This window comes from Varanus komodoensis, unplaced genomic scaffold, assembly GCF_004798865.1.
Source record: "Varanus komodoensis strain SLA01 unplaced genomic scaffold, ASM479886v1 scaffold7_1, whole genome shotgun sequence".
Classification (NCBI taxonomy): domain Eukaryota; kingdom Metazoa; phylum Chordata; class Lepidosauria; order Squamata; family Varanidae; genus Varanus; species Varanus komodoensis.
Window position 1 is genome coordinate 18,594,073 of NW_025336479.1, and position 18,995 is coordinate 18,613,067.

Sequence of the window (18,995 nt, forward strand, 5' to 3'; positions counted from 1 at the left end):
GAGGAAATGCGTTAGGCTTTTTAGATGCTAAAAGGAAAAAGAAAACCCACAATTATCTGCCCATCCTTCAGTTTTCCTCCCGCTTGGCAGGCAATGCCATAGCCACAGAGGAAGTAACCCTTGGCATCCATTATGTCAATATTCCTAACCCTGACCAGATTTTTCTGGTCCCCACATATAGATTAGGTTGCGCAGTTGGAATGATTTAGCTCCAGCAGTTGATTCCAAAAAGAAGCCACAGCCTTGGGTTTACAATAGCTGAGCAGGACTGTCAAGGACAGGGCAATCTGAAGGGCTCTCATTCATGGATCACCATGAAGGCAAGAACAAGCTTGTACATAGGAATAACCAACTCAGTTGTATGCATAGCCAAAATTACAGCATCTATACGTAAGAGGGCCGTATCAACAGACTTAGAAGAATGTCAAGCTTTGCAGAAGTACAAAACCTTTTGGAAAAAGAGCCCAAGAAACAGAAAATCAAAGCACCCCAAAAAGGACTTAGCATGCTCACTGGGTGCACAATGTTGACTACAGGTACAAGTAAGGATTGAAAGAACCAATGTGGAGCACAATACAATGGAGTTTTCTGTATTTCATGAAATATTGATTTCATGCATTCCTTACATTCCTATAATACCGAAAAGCCAAAGTTCTCTGAGCGGTTTGTTTATTACATTTTTTTTTTGGCCCAGTAGTTGAAGCTATTGGTTGTTGTTTCTGTAAAGTGCCATCAAGTCAACTCTTATGGTGACCCTGTGAAGCTCTCCAAAATATCTTGTCCTTGACAGCCCTGCTCAGCTCTCATAAATTCAAGATTGTGGCTTCTTTTATGGAGTCAATCCATTTCATATTTGGTCAACTTTCCTTCTGCATTCAACCTTCCCTAGCATGTTTGTCTATCATGTGATAGCTCTTGTAAAGCCGCAGCTCTCATCAAGTCAAGGCTGTGGCTTCCTTTTTGGAATCAACTTTCCCTAGCAGGAAGCTATTTACAAAGGTTTAAACCTTTACAAATAGTGTTGCACATAGTATAGAAGCAGTTAGATTCAAATCTATAAACACAAATCTCCAACAGTATCCCATCATGTGATTAATAGTTTAGCATAAGCTGCCAAAAAATTCAGCACTGCAAAGATAACAATGTTGGTTCCAATGCTGCGTCTTGCTGTGGAATTTATTCCATAATTTGTGGGGCCAACACAGAGCAGTTCCTCTCCATGTTGCCCTACTCCAAGCCTCCCACAGAGGGGGCACCTGGCATATGGCCTTTGATGATAAACATAGTGCACAGGTAGGTTCATTCTTTCTTATCTCTTCAGTTGGTAGTGACAATGCTGGCCAAAGATATTTTATTTTTTGAAGCAGGGCCCAAATGGTGCCTTCCCTCCCTATGGGGCAACACTTTTTGAAGACTTGCTGCACCATCCAGACAGGCAAGCTTGTCTTCATCTACCCACCACACCCTAATACGGTGCCACCTGAAGCTGGTTGATTTGATGCTGAGGCTTCCACAGTATGTGGATTTTTGCCAACTTACGGGCCAAACAATCACACAGCTACTGGGGCAGCATGGTTACTGTGCTGCCTGCTCCCATCCTCCCAGCCTCATAATGCATTCTGGCAGCCCTTGCCAGGGAAATCACTGACCTTCCTCTATTCCTGCCCACGGACTGCAACAACTTTCTCTTGAGTGCTCTGCTTCCCCTCCTGAGCATACCTACATGTCAGCACGACTCTCAGCTGCTCCAGTCCCCACAGAGATTATGAGTTAATGAAAATAAACAATTTCACTGCCATGACCTCGTTTTGCTTATGTGTATTTCTGCACTGTCTCTGTTTCCAGAAGTAAGACATTTCACTTAGCCAATGGGGATGAAGCAAACAATGATGCGACTGTTGCTAGGTTGCTGAAGGCAGCTGAGATGGAAGGCTGCAAGTGGTCACTTCTGTGGATGTTCTTGCCAGGGGGCTCTATGGTGTTTCCATACCAACAATGCTAAAATGGCAATCCTGCATCCAGACAACTAGGGAAGCCATGATGAAGCATCAAAAACTCAGAACAGACCACTAACTGTCTCCATACTTTTTAGAAAACTAATCCTACCAAACAAAAACTTGAGAACTGGGTCCAGACACACAACAGATCCAAAACAGTAAGGTTTCACCATGGCTTCTTGTGTCACGTGAACCCACCTCACCCGCTTTGTCTCAGCCTTGTCTTTCACTACTAGGTCCTGCTGCAGTCCCAGTATTATCATGAGTGTATATTGCCTGGCACTGTTAATGGACCCCGGAAACCAATTGTAAGTGAATACTTGCCTTAGTTACTAGTGTTGATCCTATATTCAAATTAGCTACTGACTGCTAGCCTGTTTCCTGAACCATCAGAGTGAGAGCCAATGCAATGTAGTGGCCTAAAGTGCTGGATTGGGATTGGGGGATCCGGGTTCAAAGGCACTCTCTGTCATGAAGCTTATTGGGTGACCTGGGCCAGTCAATGGCCCAGTTTGGTCTATTAACTCAATATACCCATGAGCCTTGTGCATTCCCTTCTGTTCTCATAGTGTCTCTTTTCCCCTCCCTTCTCGGCATGCCACACTTAGTCTTTCTGGATAATTCATCATAGTTTCCTGTTACACCCAAACTGGGAAGCTATGGCTACCAGGATCAGAGTAAACCAAGACCTTAAACAAAGTTCTAACCATTTTTTCTTATCCTAGTTTGTTCTGATCCTGGTAACTACAGTTTCCCAGTTCATATATTGTAGGAAACTACAATAAATTAAGCCAGGAAGACTTCCATTGTGGCACACAAAGGACTGAGGAAGAAAAGGAGACCAAGGCTCACGTCTGTCTTGGACAAATAAAATGAGCAATGTACATCTAAAATCTTTCAGCCTAATCTACTCACTATATTGTAAGAATGCAATATATTCTGTGTAGCGGTTTTATACATTTATGTTTTTATGATTTGTGGACAGTACTTTGAAATCTGTAGATGTAAGCTGTTTATAAAAATGTATAAAGTAATACAAGCAGGGGAGGGGTGAGAACCATGCGTGCTCCCTGCAGAAAGCCTAGGATGGTGATGATGAAAAACCATATACAGGCTGCTGAATTCATTAAAAACTAGTGGTGAGCAGCAAATGCCCATATAAGACCTGAAACATCCAAGTATCTGTTGCACTGCTGCACAATATGTCATAGCTATATTAGGATGCAATATCTACAGGGCTGATTACATCCATATGATTAACTAATGTATTTTCCATGTTTTAATATTGTTACCAAGCCACTGAATGGCTGGATTCTTTCTTTTACTGTTGAAATGCAAACCAGGAGTTTCCCTACCCCCCCTTTTTTGCTAGTTAGAGCAGGTATTTCTTTAGAATACTAATAGTTAGGCAAAATGCAAGTATTTTATCAGCTCTGTTAAGAGACCGAAGATTGTTAGCAACAGTTTGACCAGCCCTGCAAATGCACCTCAGTCTGTGATGACACTTAATTTTTAATCTGGCTACAAATAAAACATGCCACTGTTTCCACTTTGGGGTACACAAACAAAGATACCTGCACTTTGCCTATTTCAAAGGGAATCTTGTTCATTAGCTTACCAGCTTGCTCTCTACTTGAAGCTGATCACAACTGGGCTCACATATCACAACAAGTCATTGTGGGATTTTACAATTGTTGGCTTGCTGTGTTCTCCACACCCAGTTGTGATACATCATCACAGCTTGTTTTGGGCACAGAACCCATGCAAAGAAACGATGGTCTGTTGCCTGGTTTCCACTTACCAAGGTTGTCTCTTATTATGAGAGTGCCATTTTTCCATTCAAGGTGAAAAATCACCAGAGTTCCATGGAAGGAGTAACCACAGAGGGGGACACTCCAGACAGCTGCTCTCCACTACCCATGGTGCCCTAGCAACACACACACACACAATCAGCACTTGTTTTGTTCCTGTTGACTGGATACAATGTCACCCTGTTTGCTGCCTGAAACAGGGAGAATGCAGGTAAATGCATGGATGGAGGAGCAGGCGAAAAAGCATTTATTTTACCTTTTTCGTCTTACTTTGGAGGCTGGATTGGCTAGGAAGCATTAAAGAGTCGGAGGCAAAAGTAGGTGTGGGCAAACTGCCTCCAAAGCTCAGCAGACCCATCAGGAAAAGGCAACTGGGGTTTGTTATTGCCATGTGCCATCAAACTGTCTTCGACTTATGGTAACCCTGTAAAGGAGTGTCCAGCCCTATCAGCTCTTGTGAATTCAGAGTTGTTGCTTCTTTCATGGAAGGGATGCATCCCATATTTGGGAACTGAAGTTAATAGGGGAAAACATAGTAATGAAGAGGATTTTGTTCAAAGGGATTGCTGGGATGTGTGATGAGAGCAGGAGGATGCAAGGGCAGAAAACAACAGAAACAGCCAAGGTGTGTGATCATGGTAAACCCTCATCCTTGCTTGTGGTGACAGGTGAACTCAGCCAACAATTAAACAGTTGAAATATGCAGTAACTGCAGAATTAACCAGCTATATAAATAGAAGACTGACCAAAGAATTTAATGATAACTGAAAGCTTAATATATATATTTAACTTAACAATTCAGAGAAAAAGTAGAATTTATGTAAGAATGACCTATCTGATACATTTCCTAATCAGCTATATATAGAAGACCATTTAAAGGATTTTATGTTAAATGGAAAGCCTATGGTATATCCTTTATTTACCAATTGAGAATGTTACTATTAACTATTGTGTATAGAATGATCAAATTAATATAATCATTTTATGAATTTAAAATTCTTATTATGACATTGTTTTATCTGTTAAAAAAGAGAAAAATACATTATTAATTGCTGGTGGGATTGTGGATATGTTATAAGGTAAATTATTAAGTACTCAGTATCCATGCGAAAGCTTTTTTCTTTTTTTTAATAACCAAGTATTATTAAGTCAATATTGTAGTTATAAAATTGATAGAAGTAGTAATAATTGTTGATTTTCTGTGTCGTTTCCCACACTTAGCGCCATATGTAATTTTTGTGTAAGGTCCCTTGTGATCTTTTTCTTTCTTTTTCATGTTACTTTTTCTTTGCTTTTTTTCTTGTATCTATAATAATAACAACAATAACTATTAAAGAGATGACGGTTGTGCAGAAACCTTAGAAACACCATCTCAGTCCTCCCGTTTTGACAATTGTTACCCTTTCATGAAAGCTGAAATGTGTTTTAACTGAAACTGCTGAGCAGAACCACAGACAACTGCATTTCATTCCTCCCATGTGGATAATGCACAAGTTTGCCAGGAAAACCTGTCCCTTGAGCATGGCAGACCAGAATATGCAAGAGGACTGCTAGGTTTTCCATCTCCAGGCTACATAAGCTCATGAGGGAGGGGCGTTCCCAGAGGAACAAAGAACAGGATGGCTACATCCTGAAGTCTAGAAGGAGCCGGAGGGATTGCCAGCCCCGGTTCCAGCAACTGCTGTGCAGTTCTGGGGCTGCACAGACTCTTGGGCTGCAGACTCAGGAAATGCCTTCCTGCTCATACCCAAAATGCTCCCCTTCAGAGCCTTTTCATGACCTCTTCCTCCTCTGCCTCCAGGGCCTCTCCTGGGTTTTCCTGCCATTTTCAGGGGTGGGGCTTAGAGTAGGAAAAATGTGCTATTCAGTTTCAAAAGCCTTGTGAAAAGTTCTGCTATACAGCAGCTCTCCTACACCACCACCCTGCCCTTGGTTAACAGAATATGTTCAAAGGGACAGAAATACAAACATTCCCCATGTGAACCATGTGAAAGGGAGCTTTAGCTATTGAGAGGTATAGAAATGAAAATAATAAAGCTAATAATAATAGATGCACTTCTCTTCCTCCAAAGAAGACAGAAGAAGCCTCAATAAAGTAGCAGCTTAAACCCCTCACGGAGAGTCCCCAGTGAAGGGCTGCAACACAAACCTACGTATTAAAGGTGTGTGTGTGTGTGTGTGTGTGTGTGTGTGTTATATATGTCCATGCAACCTTTCGGGGAGCCACAGGCATACTGGGCAATTTGAGAAATTGTCCTAGGCAGTGCCACAAAGTAGGAGCCCGGCTACAGACAAAGGACCGGTAACCTGCTCAAAGGCATGGCAAGGCAGATGTGGGGTCAGAGCTCCAACACACTACAGAACCCCCCTGAAGCCAGCTTTCAAAGACAGCAGTCAGCTGGGCAGGCTCTGTTCCCTCTTCTTCCTTTGCCAGACAACTGCCTATCTTCCCTGCCTGCCCCCGTTCTCTGGATCCCCACTCGCTCACTCTCACCTCAGCTTGCTACTTAGTACTTGCATGCTGGCACATACACAACCCCCTCCCCCTTCCACAAGCCCCACAAAATCCCCAATTTCTCTCTCCCTCTCCTTTTCACAGCCATTTGTTCAGACTTGCAAGCACACAACGCTCCCCACCAGGCCTATGGACTGCTCCCAACCCTCCTAAGATTCCTGCTGCCCACCCCACCCATCTCCTGCTGGTCTCTACCCCCACAACACAGCAGGCAGAAGGGGAAGGAGCCCCTCCTTCCCCACTATTTTTGTGGTGGTGGTGGTGGGGGGGTGCTCTGCAGAGGAAAGCATCAGCCTGCAGTTGCCTGCCACTGCCACAGCCTGCAAATGTCTGAGCTTCACAGGTGGCTGGAGGCATTCATGTGAAACAAAGATGGCAGCACCTGGAGGCCCTCATTTCACTTGGAAACGATCCTCCCACCCAGAAGAAAATGATGAAAATAATCCTCAGGGAGGCTGGATCTCAGTACCCACCTGTGCTACCTGCATTGCTCAGGCAGGGGCATATTCTGCTTGCGGGCTAGCTGAGGCCATGACCCTGGACTGAGGGCTGGGAAGAGTCTGGCCATTGCCACATCACTGCCTGGTCTGTTGCCCCATGCCTGGCCTGGCCATCTCGCAGCTGGAAAACTCTGATCACTGGGGCAACCCTCTGGAGCAACATACAGCTGCTCCTCAACCCGCTTCCACAATCCGCCCCAGAACCCTCACCACAGAGCAGTTTACTGAATAAGTACACTCCACCCCACAGTATTCCCACAAAACCTGCTAGTTTCATTTCTGCATGCATGTGTATATAGGGATGGTTAATCTCAAGTAATACTTTTCGCAAAAACACAATCATCTACTAACCACCAAGGTCTGATCCAGCCCATTTTCTGGCAATGTTGAAGCTTAAACAACTAAATTCTGCAATGAAAGGAAACAAGTCAGGCTATAACACAAAATGTTCCCAAAGAGTCAAAACTTCATTCATTGTATCCAAGAATGCATTTAAACATTTATGTAACATAACACTGCAAACCTCATAAAAACTTCATGGTCAGCATGCCTGAGCTGAAGCATTTAAAATTTACATGTTCAGAACCTATGTTAAGTGACTTTATCCTTCCTCTGAGCAGAGCTAAACCTCATCAACAGTTCGGTAACATGCAACACGCACAAATCTTGCAATATAAACATGATGATTCATTTTTGCATGGAGATGATCTCACATATTCAAGCTATAAAGCTTATTAAAAATCCAATCCACAAAAGCAAGGGATGTGAAAATAATTAAAAACAAAAATATTTTAAGTGTAGGAAAGTAGGCGTAATTTGAAATATTACTTTAAGCACTTAAAAGTGTTGCCGAAGCATTTTGCAATTTGAACCCATGTGCCCCGCTCATTATGATGCTTTCACTCATGGTAACAAGCAAACATACCCTATAATGCAGTGCACTCTGAGATTACTAGAAGTCTTGGACAAAATTATGTCTTTTCACTATCAGTGCAAGCAAACAAAATGGCTCCAAAATGTGTCTGAATTCAGACCTTCTCTTTTAGGTCATCAGTAACAGTGCTTGCAACCTTGCAATAAGGTTAGAAATGGCTGGTTGCCTGTGCTCAGTGCATGCAGCCACCAGGTGCCTTTTCACAGCCTGCTGCTGCTTTGTGTAAACCTCTCAGAAAAACAATGTACTGTGGCTGGTTCTTATTCTCAGGCAGAAGACTGAGTGGTTTCCCTCATGTGTTCCATGGTATGGGCCATGCTTCCTCAGGGGGCAATCCTAGTATCTTGGGGTCACCTTCTCCCACATGCATCTGCCTGTAAATTAGGCTCAGACACCCTTCTTTGGGCCACTTCTTTATCAGATGAACTAGGTGGTGAGCAGGGATCCGGCTTCAAGATGGCAGGGTGGCTGCTATGCAGTCCTCTTCCTCTTCCTGATGTAACTCTGGCAACAAAGGGTGACCTTTCCATTTGCCCAGCTGTTCTAGACTGTTTAAGCTGCAATCACACATACACTTATATGGGAGTAAGTCTTGCTGAATTCACTGGAATTCAGTTCTGAGTAGATACGTATGTAGGATTGTACTGTTGGTCTTCTATTGTGTTTTTATGCTGAGATCTCTGACTGCCCTATTGGATTGATTTATTGCATTCTTTTATTGATTTTGTTTGTTGATTTTAGGCCCAAGGGACTCCAGGGTAGGATGTAAAATAAGCTACACAAACAAGCAAAATGGTACAGTATGGCTGCTAATGCCAGATCCACACACAGGTGGGCACAGCACTGACATCTTTCCGCCAGATCCCCAGCCACTGTGGACCCCTGTGTGAAAACCCAAACAACTGGCTCGTCCCTGTGGTTCCAGTGGTCACATGCAAACCCCAGCAGCACTGAATTACAGGACGGGGAAGCATCTCCCATCTACTTCTGGCACGCATTAATGGTATCCTGGAGAGAGAAGAGCCCACAAACCACAGATTCTGGCTAAGTCCTCCTAAGGGACAAAGCTGAGTTGTTTGTCCAGCTGCTGCATCACCAGTTTGTGCTTCAGATCCTTTCCACATTAGGGCTCTTCATTGGTCTGGGCTTCTTCCTGACTTCCAGGTTGCGCTAGTGGCGAGGAGCAGCACTGAACGGACTGCATGCACCAGTAAATTGAAAATAAGGCCCTGGCTAATCTGGCTACCACATTCTGGTGGTATTTCTGGGCTGCAGTTCTAGCCACACTTACCCTATGGAATATGGATTCTAAGCAAACCTGCTTAAGCTTGAAAAGTCATTCTCTTTCTTCTGGAAGAAAGAGAGAGAGCACTCACCTGGAGCACCTGGAGCAGGAGCCAGGAGCAGCAACAGGGAAGAGGGGGCAAAGGGATGGGAGACAAGCAGGATGACCCTGCAGAACCTCTCAAATGAGGAGCAAAAGGCGAGAGGCACTATGAAGTCTGGGAGAACATGTGACAGGAGCGCCTATTTGTCACAAAGGTACAGGCTTCATCCCATGCTGTGTCCTATGGGGTGGGGTGGGAGTGAGCGCTGAATTAAGGAAGCCCATGTGGAAGGCACCCCCACCAAGTCATTTCGGCAAGGAAGCACTGAATGATCACAGAGGAGCCATCCTAAGTGAAGAAGGCATGTGGTAGAAATATTTTCAATAGATGAAAGTAATGTAAATAAAATTAATTAAATTGCCTGGGCACCTCCCTAAGATATTTGACTTCTCTGCTCAAATGAAAGGGATAGTCAAATGAATAGCTGGAAGAATGATTATTCATCCCTCATTAGGGGAATTGCAAAGAACACCCCTGAAACTGATTAGTTTCCTTTCAACAGTGAGGGGCAGAGAATAAATATGATTTAAACAACATGATTCAATGTAAACAGGAGCCCACCGCTGGGCTGAGAGCAGCATGCCCACCCTCCGCCAGAAGCCCAGCATTTCCATGAGAGAAGCAAAAGTCTCCCGTTGGCATGGAATTCCTGCAAACCTCTATGCGCCTCCTTAAGATTAGCTGTATTTCCAGAGGCGCTCAACAGCTCCTTTCGTTATTCATAAACAGGACGACCTGTTTAAACTTATTTTAATAGACTGTTAGGGCAAGCAGTTCTCCGTTATGATGGATGCATTTAAAGTTGCCACACTCTCTGAACAGGAAATGTCTAATGAATTATAGGTTTTAGCAGCACATCTTAATCCAACTAAGAAAATGAAGACCATGCATGCTCCAGCTATACAAACAGCAGAACATGGTCATGTGAAAGGTATTTGAAAACATCTTTAGAGGGGCAAGGGAGGAAAAAAATAGAGGCTTGCAATCTATGTTTTTTAATCTGCCTTTTTCCTTTCTTGAGGTTTAAGAGGAAAACAGTGTCTGTGGTTTTTCTCTTTCCTTTTTTGCCATGTATTGGGTAGGCACTCTGGGTGTTTACTATGTGAATCATCGTGTTGTTGTTTTTTTGTTGTTTTCACCACCTCTGTATTTAGACTCACTAATGCTAGAAGGATGTATCACTGCAGCCTTTCTGCATTGTATATTTAGGCTAATGTGTGACATTGCTAACATCACCATAGCTCTGCAAGAATTACAAGAGACATTTAAAGGCAAGCCTAAAGTAGGCTTTGTATCGCAAAATGCAGAACACTGCCAATTACTAAACTTCGTAACAATTACTAGCAGCCTCCATTCAAAGAGAACCACAGGCTGCTTACTACCTATACAGCAAACATTTCACATAAGTGGATTTTAGTTTCATTTCATTTGGTTGGAAGTGCTGAGTGTGGGGCAGAAAGTACAGGCAAATGAATTTAAACAATGGACAGTTTCCAGTTTTCCACCCTAGGCTAAACTTGTGCTTAACAATGAACTTGGAGCTTTATTTTGGCCCTGAACTGGTAAGATTCCTTGCAACACTGCAAGAGCTGAGAGTTAAACTGCTTCTGGCAGCAGATGCTGGTGTCTGAATGGTGCAGGAAGGCTTTCTGACATACTGGCTCTGGGGGAAGCTTAAGGCAGCAGAGGGACCTAGGCAGCATCAGTAGCTAAGGCACAGGCTGACGTTGGAACTGGTACCACTCTTCCCTTAATACTGCTTCAAAAGGTCCTGGAAGTGGGAGAAGAGGAAGAGTTGGTATTTGCAGCTGAGATGCTGAGGCAATTGGAGCCCAGGATGAGCCAGAACCAGACAGTATCAAGTTGGAGAGGAAGAGGTTGGGGAGCTAGCTAAGACGGCTGGGGGCAGACCTAACATCACTGGTCCCATTATACCACATCAGGTTAGGAGGACAGTGAAACTGAGAAAAGTCAGATGCTCCAGGTAACCAGCCCATAACCTACATGATCCACCTTGCGGTGAAGCCAGCTCTTTTTCATTTGGAACGGAAGCGAGGTAGTCAGTTTGGAATCAAGTTTGTATCATTAAGCCACATTTCCCAATGGGCAATACCCTAATTTTGCTTGTATCCTTTGTTAACAACTTCACAAAGCCAGCCTAGCTGGCCAGCTTCAACATACAAAAGACCTTCAGTTAGAAAGTAGCCTTTGCACTGATCTGCTTGGAAGGATGGGAAGAAGACGAGGTCACCAAGAGGCACATCCCCCAGTGCAGCTGGAGATGAGGACGCTTCAACATCTCCTGCCCACTCATCAGGCTCTTGCCCAGTTATGCACAACTTCTTCACCTGCTGCAGACTCCAGGTGTGCCACGAAGCAAGCGGGAGGAAAGCAAATGATGAGACAGGGAGGAGCTGTGGCAGTGGTGCTTCCCTCCACACTATAGTATTTACTCGTATGCACCTGGCGTGCCCAACCTAACCCCATTTGATGATCATTTCAGTTGAGGCAGAATGGTCAAGAGCGCTGGCCCAGAACTCAGCCATGAAGCTCACTGGGTGACTTTGGCCGGTCACTGCCTTGCAAGCTACCCTATCTCATGGTGTTGCTATGACCACAAAATGGAAAGGAGGATGACAATATAAGGCACCTTGTGTTCTTTGGAAGAGAACAACTGGAGAGATATAAATGTGATAATAAATACATTTATAATTCAACTTGTCCATAATTTTCTGGCCCTTTCAACCTTAATGCCGACTTGAAATCTTTAATTCAAAGGCTCTCTTGCCATTTTTACTATATAAACCACTCGCTGGTATTCCCATTTTGCAGACTGGAAAAGAGAAGTGGTAACTTCCTCATAACCACACAATTGGTCCATTATTCTGCTGCAATGATGTGAAATGGTTTCTAGTGATCTTGATTATATGACCATTTAGACTAGAAGCTCTATAATAAAATAATCTGACATATTCATATTAATTAGTTAACAACATCTCCTCACTGTATTAAGGAAATTTATTTAGTCCAATTAGAAACGTGCTGACAATGGGAAGTTCAGCTACTTGCTACCCACTTCCAATCCAAGGACCAGATGGAAGCCAAATCAGGTTATTTTCCATGGACTTCCATTTCTACGATGGGCAGCAATTTGCACAAATCATATAATTTTGTATCAGCACCTAAAAAGCACATGGACCTAGCACAATTTGCTTAAAACCAGTTGATTTGCCCAAATCATCACTAGAAAAATACATGTTGGTGCAATTTGCACATTCTAAAAAGGATTGTGTGCCTTTTGGATGCTGATCTGTACAAATCAGCTTATTTTATTGAATTCCATTAGCATTTCTTAACTCACAAATCATAGCCTGTCTTAGAGATGCAGCCTCAACTTGCACCATAGTGAGTCAGCACCAGCACAGGGCTGACAAATCAGAAACAAGAGCGCAAAAACATGCAAATTTATTACATTTTCACCCCCTTATCAGTTTCCTCACACATCACTAGTAATTAAGAGATCATTGGCTTTGGCCAGATTGCTTGAATATTTAAATGCCACTTATTTCTTAATAGATAGCTGCAGCTATTATGGCAATCCAAGAAGCTTGTTTTTCTTGTTTCTGGTTGAAAGGCAACTTTGGGAAACAACTTAAAAGACTTTTCTCAGTCAGTAACACTTGCTGCTAGCACAGCTTCCACAGATGTCAATGAAGCTGGATCCTCAATGAGCGAGTTAAAACAAAAACAAAAAACAAAACCAGAAAGAAGTAGTTATTTGGAAACAAATGAACATTGGGACTAGAAATCCATCTAATGCCCCATATTTGTACAGTATACCATTCAGTTCCAGGCTTTTATTAATTACAGCAAATCAGGTGGAAGGAAACACGCTTTTGAATGAAACTCTTAATTTCACTTATTACATCTGCTTTCAAACAACCCCCCCCTTTTTTTTTTCTTTGCTTGTGTAGCAAAAAAGAAGTCAGGGAAAGGAAATTGACTTTTGCTACAAATGCTGATTTTATAAGCACAAAAGCCCAAACTCTCAGAAACTTTTGCATTGCTAGACTTGTGACTACAAAACTGTTCTGCCAAAGTAATAATTTGTAAAGTATGAATTCTGCCTCTCAGAATTAGCTGCCGTCTCCCCAACACACACACACATGCTTAAGAAGACCAAAGAAGTCAAACTATCAGCCAGGAAGGCTTTACACTTTATCATATTTCTATATGACATCTGGGGATTTGTTTTGGAACAATTGCGGTCATGATTTAAAGATTCCCTTTAAGCATGCTCAGATTCTTTAGGGCCATACCATCTGCCCCAGACTTACATGAAATAAACAGAGTGACCCCTTTGCATGTTTATCTGGAAGATACGTCCCACTGATTTCACTGGGACTTCACCTGGCTGTAGGAATACGATTTAACATGGGTCTCATTTCTAGTGGGGAATGGATTTTTCAGCCATAAGTTATAAACTAAATTGTGGGTTTAGGCAGTCTAAATACAAACATATATATCACTTAACTAAGTTCAGGTAAGTCTAAATATGAAGCATATTTCTAATTTCTAATTCTGCTAGAGAAACGTAGAATCATAATGATTCTTGAGCATTCAAATGTGATTTCTGAAACCCAGTCTTAGATATATTAACAGCAAATGGAACACTGAAAAGCTATCTTGAGTCCTCACAGTAAAAGTGATTCCCATTCTGTTAGTGACTTCTGAGCTTTTGTGGACTATGCAGAACTTTCCACATGACACCTTGACATGAAACATTTTCAGGATTTGCTTTCTCATGTCTCTCACTGGCAAAAGTCTTGATTGTATTCTGTGTTTACACACCAAGGAGCTCAAAGACCATTGAAGATTTGTGGGGATTATTTTGCTCTCGAAGGCAGTTTTTTCCAGCCTACTTCTAGACTTGTTTACTCAAAAGTAAGTCCCACTGGTTTGAACATGATTTACTCCAATCTATGTGCATAATCTATTTCCTACAGTGCAGTCCTCTAGAGAGATAAGCTGCTTAAATTGTGTTCAAGTGGCCAGTTAAGCAAGCTGTACACCAAGTTTCCTGGCATATTGCAGATTTCATTAAATTTAGTCAGTGTAAACTAGAGGAGATGAGCACTATGCAAGAGCATGCAAAAGGAAATGCTAACTTTGGTGGAACTGAATGCCCTCCATGCACAATGCACGTAGGCCCCCAAATTTGGAAGAATGTGTTTATCCAGTGCCAGGCACAACACCTCACTTCCTACATTTCCTCTACATAGCCATGTAGATGAAGCACCAAGTGGCGAATGCAACACTATTTGGATATGGTGTACACTGGGGCCCCAGCCTGTTGCAGCCCCCCCTTTTCCTTCTAAGGCCAAGTTCTGGCCCCTGAGAGGCAGCCAGGATGGTTCTTTTTGCAGGAGAAAAGGGGTGAGGTGGGGGTCCTCATCTGGACTTCCAGCTCTGGGGCTTCCAGAATCTCATAGCCAGGACTCCACTAATGCCCAGACAATGTTGGGAGGCCATAGGATTGCACTGGTATTTCAGGTCAATTTATTTGACTTCCTACATGCATCACTAGATTGTTGTACAAATGCATTCTGTTTTCTAAGTACTGAAAACTGCTGCTATTTTCTATAGGTTGCAACAAGTGACACAGCCATACAAGCATGCAGAGCAAAGTTTGCCATGTCACTGGACAAGGAGATGTTGCTCCCAGGCCCCAGCTTCTAGTGATGACTACTCCTGACTACTGGTTTCCCAACAGGACCAAGAAGGGTGAAGCTTCGGCCAGGACCTTTGCCATTGTGTGGAGGAACAGTTGGCCAACCCAGCAAGCGCTCCAAGTTCTTCGGAGTCTTGAATGGCTTGGGAAGCATTCTGAATCGCTGCTTCCAGAAGCTGTTTCCTTTCTCCTCCTTCAGAACCAAGTCTTTCACTCACCAGAGTTGTTATTGTCCTAAATGGCATCAGTGAACTTGATCTGGATGCCCAGAACTACTCCCATAAAATTTACAGATGCTTGGCACCCTGAAAAGTACAATATCCAAAAGCACCTGAGAGGGAAGTACCATTGATCTAAATCTGGCCAGAGTGTCATGCTAACCAAATGCTAGCATTTTAAAACAGTTCATATTTTTTGTGAATTGATAGGCAAAGATGACCATCTAATTTTGTTCATACTAAGAAGACTGCATTTGAATACAATTAGAACTCTGAGTGGGAACTCTGAGATCGTAACACCCCTATCCATGTGGGGCCGTCCTTTTTTAGATGTACCATCTTTGCAAAAGCAGAAGATCAACAGTTTGTACCAGAAGGAAAACATGGACACTCATCTTAATTAATTGTGTGGGGATAGGCTAAAGGCAGAGTGCCATTATCAAATATTCAAAAACCCATTAACCATCTCCCAGCCTACTTTTTCCTTAGATTATATTTACACACCAGGCTTTCAAAATCTGAGCTACCACCGTGTAAATAAGACCTCTTTGATCCATACTTCAGTGCAGGTATTACTGGCTCCAAACAGCAAAAGAGTAGGAAGTGGTCTCAAGTGTTCAGTGCTGTGTGTTTCTAGCTGCATAGTGAATGGAGGCGTGCATTTTTGGTGATAAATGAAGCAAACTGAAGCAATCAGTGGCAAGGGCCAGGCCAGACCTATGGTGGTAACTGACACTCCGGTCCTAAGCACATGTACTTAGAAGTAAAGCCCGTTTAATTTCCCATGGAACAGACCCATATGGATTTGACAGGGTCAATGAAATAATACCTTTATTGCGACCAACTGATATTTATCATGCCAGCAGGAACATGATCTGCTCATAATAATGGCAGTGTTTAAAGGTAAGTGGCTATTTTACTGAACCTGCTATTTTGTTATAACAGAGCAACATGGCTATCTGATTTCTATTTCCAAGAGTGTTCTGTCCAGTCTTTAGTTATATTAACGGAATACTAAGCAAATATGGGATCAAGATGCTGATGCTGGGACCCACACAAATGAAAGCAATGAGATAAGTAATAATTCCTATGCTTGGAAAATAATGGAGAGTGGTAACCAGAAATATATACAAATTACATGTTATAGCAAGTACAAAGGAGAGTCTCTGAGCATCTTAAAGACTTGTGGCACAGACTAATGCCCATTTCATTCATAAATGAACCATTATTCTATAAAACACAAGGAGAAACAGACTTTTTTGTAAATAATGTAAGGTTGCAATCCTGTGTGTTCAAACCAAACCAACCCACCCCCCCCCTCCCCACCCAATGGCTTCCAGCATTCCCCAGTCAGCATGGCTGGCTGCAGAATGCTGGAAGTTGTAGGGTTTTTCACTGCCTAAACAGGTATAGGATTGCTCCCTGTGTCTAATTCTGTAAATGGAAGTCTCTCTCATCCCCCCCCCCTCAGTCTGTGTGTTGCTGCATGTGCACATGAACTTCCAGTCTTACTATTCACTCCATACAGAGCACAAGTCCCTGTAACCACTCTCCTGGTGAAGCACCTTAAGTCTATGGAAGTAGATGCTACACTGAATCTTGGACTCTTTAAGGTGCCACAAACTTCTCCTATTTTTCAGAAATGTAAACCTACATGATGCCAGGCCTTTTCATTGGTGGCTGTATGGCTGGTTTCATAAACCCACTAAATTCTTAAAGAAAGCTGATCACACATTAGATATAATGGGATGAGATTGGTCTTGCCTCATTCTGGTCTGTCAACAAGCCACAGGAAAGTGAAAGAAACAGCCACCCATTAGGTTTGGATTTTGTTGCTAATAGCTCCTTTGGCCCCTTCTCTCCCCAAATCTATTTGGCATGTTGCATGCAAGCACACACACAGGTCACATAGTACTCATGGAGAGCTAGCTGAGGAGACGCAGAGGTTTAGTTAGTCCCAGACTGTTCTTGTTAGCCATGCACGCCTGCAGAATGCAGCCCGGGCTTGAAGCACCCTCCATGACCACTGTGGCAAGCCAGAGGCCCTGAAATGTACCTTCCCCATCCACTGCAGCTACATGGAGAAACCCAAAGCGGATGCACTGGGGACACACCAGTGAGAATCAGCCAGCACACAGTCCTGGTGCTGACACATTCCAGTGAGCATCATGTGGGAAAATGTCGAACATACTTGTTGAATGCAGGGTTTCGCCGATTTTCCTCTTCTCTCCTTCCTTCCTTAAACATTGACACACAGTGGCTAAGCTGCTGTGCAATTAAAAGCAAACTCACACAAAGGCTGTCCTCCTGGAGTGCATCTGCCTCCATTCCTTGCCGAGTAGATGGATGAGCAGCTTCCTCCCGGCTAACAGCCCCCAGTGCCATGCGGTGCCATTAACCGACCGGGGGCCACATCTCCATCAGAACACCCGGGCAAGCCTAGCGTGAGCACAGCTCTCCTCTATCTCTTGGGTGCCTCTTATTTCCCATTTGGGTCTATGCCCCATAAGGCTGCGTCTAGGTAAACTGGCCGGCACTGCAAGCATCCTCCCCGCAGCACCCCCGACCGGTACTCACAGCCTCTCTGCGTTCCGGGGGACGCCTCGTGGCACCGCTTTGAGCCCCAGTCCATGGCAATCCACGTTAGATCCGGAGCAGGTACATTTGCCAGGGCATCCTTCAGAGGGCGACCAAAGCGTGACGCTCCACAGCCCCAGAAGCAGCAGCCCTAACCGCGAACTCTTTCGCCCGGTCGCCAGCATGCTCGCCTTCTCTCCTGCCATACGCGGGGCGCAGCGAACCCAGGAGCCTCGGATCCCAGCAGCAGCCGGCGCAGGAGCCCCGCAGCAATCTCAGCACATCCGAAGGAAGCACATCCCTTTCCGATTCCCGGGCGAAAGCCCAGGCAAAGCAGGATCAGGGGGAGTCCCGGGGGGAAACCGGCCCGATCGGCCCGTCCCACTCTTCGTGCCCGAGGCACAACCTGCGCCGCTCTGCCTAGTCCAGGTGACCTGCCGGGGGGGAAAGGCTGCAGGAGGTCGGCAGTCCAGGCATTCACACGGCCAGCCACTCCCGCCTTGGAGAGCCCAGCATGGCCCCTGGAGGAGGCGGCGGCGGCGGCGGCAGCAGCACCCAGATCCCGCGATCGGAGCCACCGGAGCTGGGGGAGATCCAGGGGCGCTCACCGCCGGCCGCCCGCCTCTCCATGGACTGGGCAAGGCAGAGCAGGCGGACACCGGAGCCGCGGGAGCCTCCCCCTCCCCAAAATATCACCTTCGGCGCCGATTGGCGGCCGTGCCGCTGACGTCATCAAACTTCGGAACTTTGGCAGGCGAAGGTAGGGCGAAAGTTTTGGGAGCGTGGCTCGCTGCCGAGCGGAGCGGCGGCGCGCATCGCCGCCGAGGCTGGTCGCTGCGTTTGCGGAGCCACACGGGCTAATCCGGCGTCAGCAACCGAGTAACACTTCAACAACGAACAAGTGCATTACAGTGCAAAGAAACTGCAACGAAAGAGAGAAGGAGAGCGAGCGAAAGAGAGAGGGGAGAGAGCGTCTCTGAGCGTGAGCAGAGTGCCTCTTTCTTACCGCAGCCAGTCTTCGCACAGTTGGCATCCCGGCAAGGATAGACTTTCATTCCTCCTTTTAGGAATGACCGTTGGTCAGCTATGCCTCGCCGCCCCTCGTCTCCATCGAGGCTGAGGTAACTACTACTTTTGAAAACATTCCTTCGCATTTCTGCTTGATCTGAGAGGATTCTACACCGGAACCATAGAGATTAGATACTTCATTTATTTGGACAGGTGTTTTCTAGCAAAGACCAAGCTCCCAACCTTTAAGAAGACCTTTAACTCTATCGGGTGAGGTTTTTCTAGAAATACAGGACTATATAGAGTGGATACTAAT

General features: G+C 44.5%; 1 protein-coding gene across 1 annotated transcript in view; it reads right to left on the reverse strand.

Moving 5' to 3' along the window:
- Positions 1-18,300, reverse strand: part of SLIT3 (slit guidance ligand 3) — a 524,682-nt gene extending 506,382 nt beyond the window's left edge. Inside the window, exon 1 of the mRNA XM_044453633.1 lies at positions 17,672-18,300. Within this exon, the coding sequence (XP_044309568.1) occupies positions 17,672-17,877 (206 nt within the window). The 5' untranslated portion in view covers positions 17,878-18,300. The remainder of the gene's footprint in view (positions 1-17,671) is intronic.
- Positions 18,301-18,995: the final 695 nt, after the last annotated feature.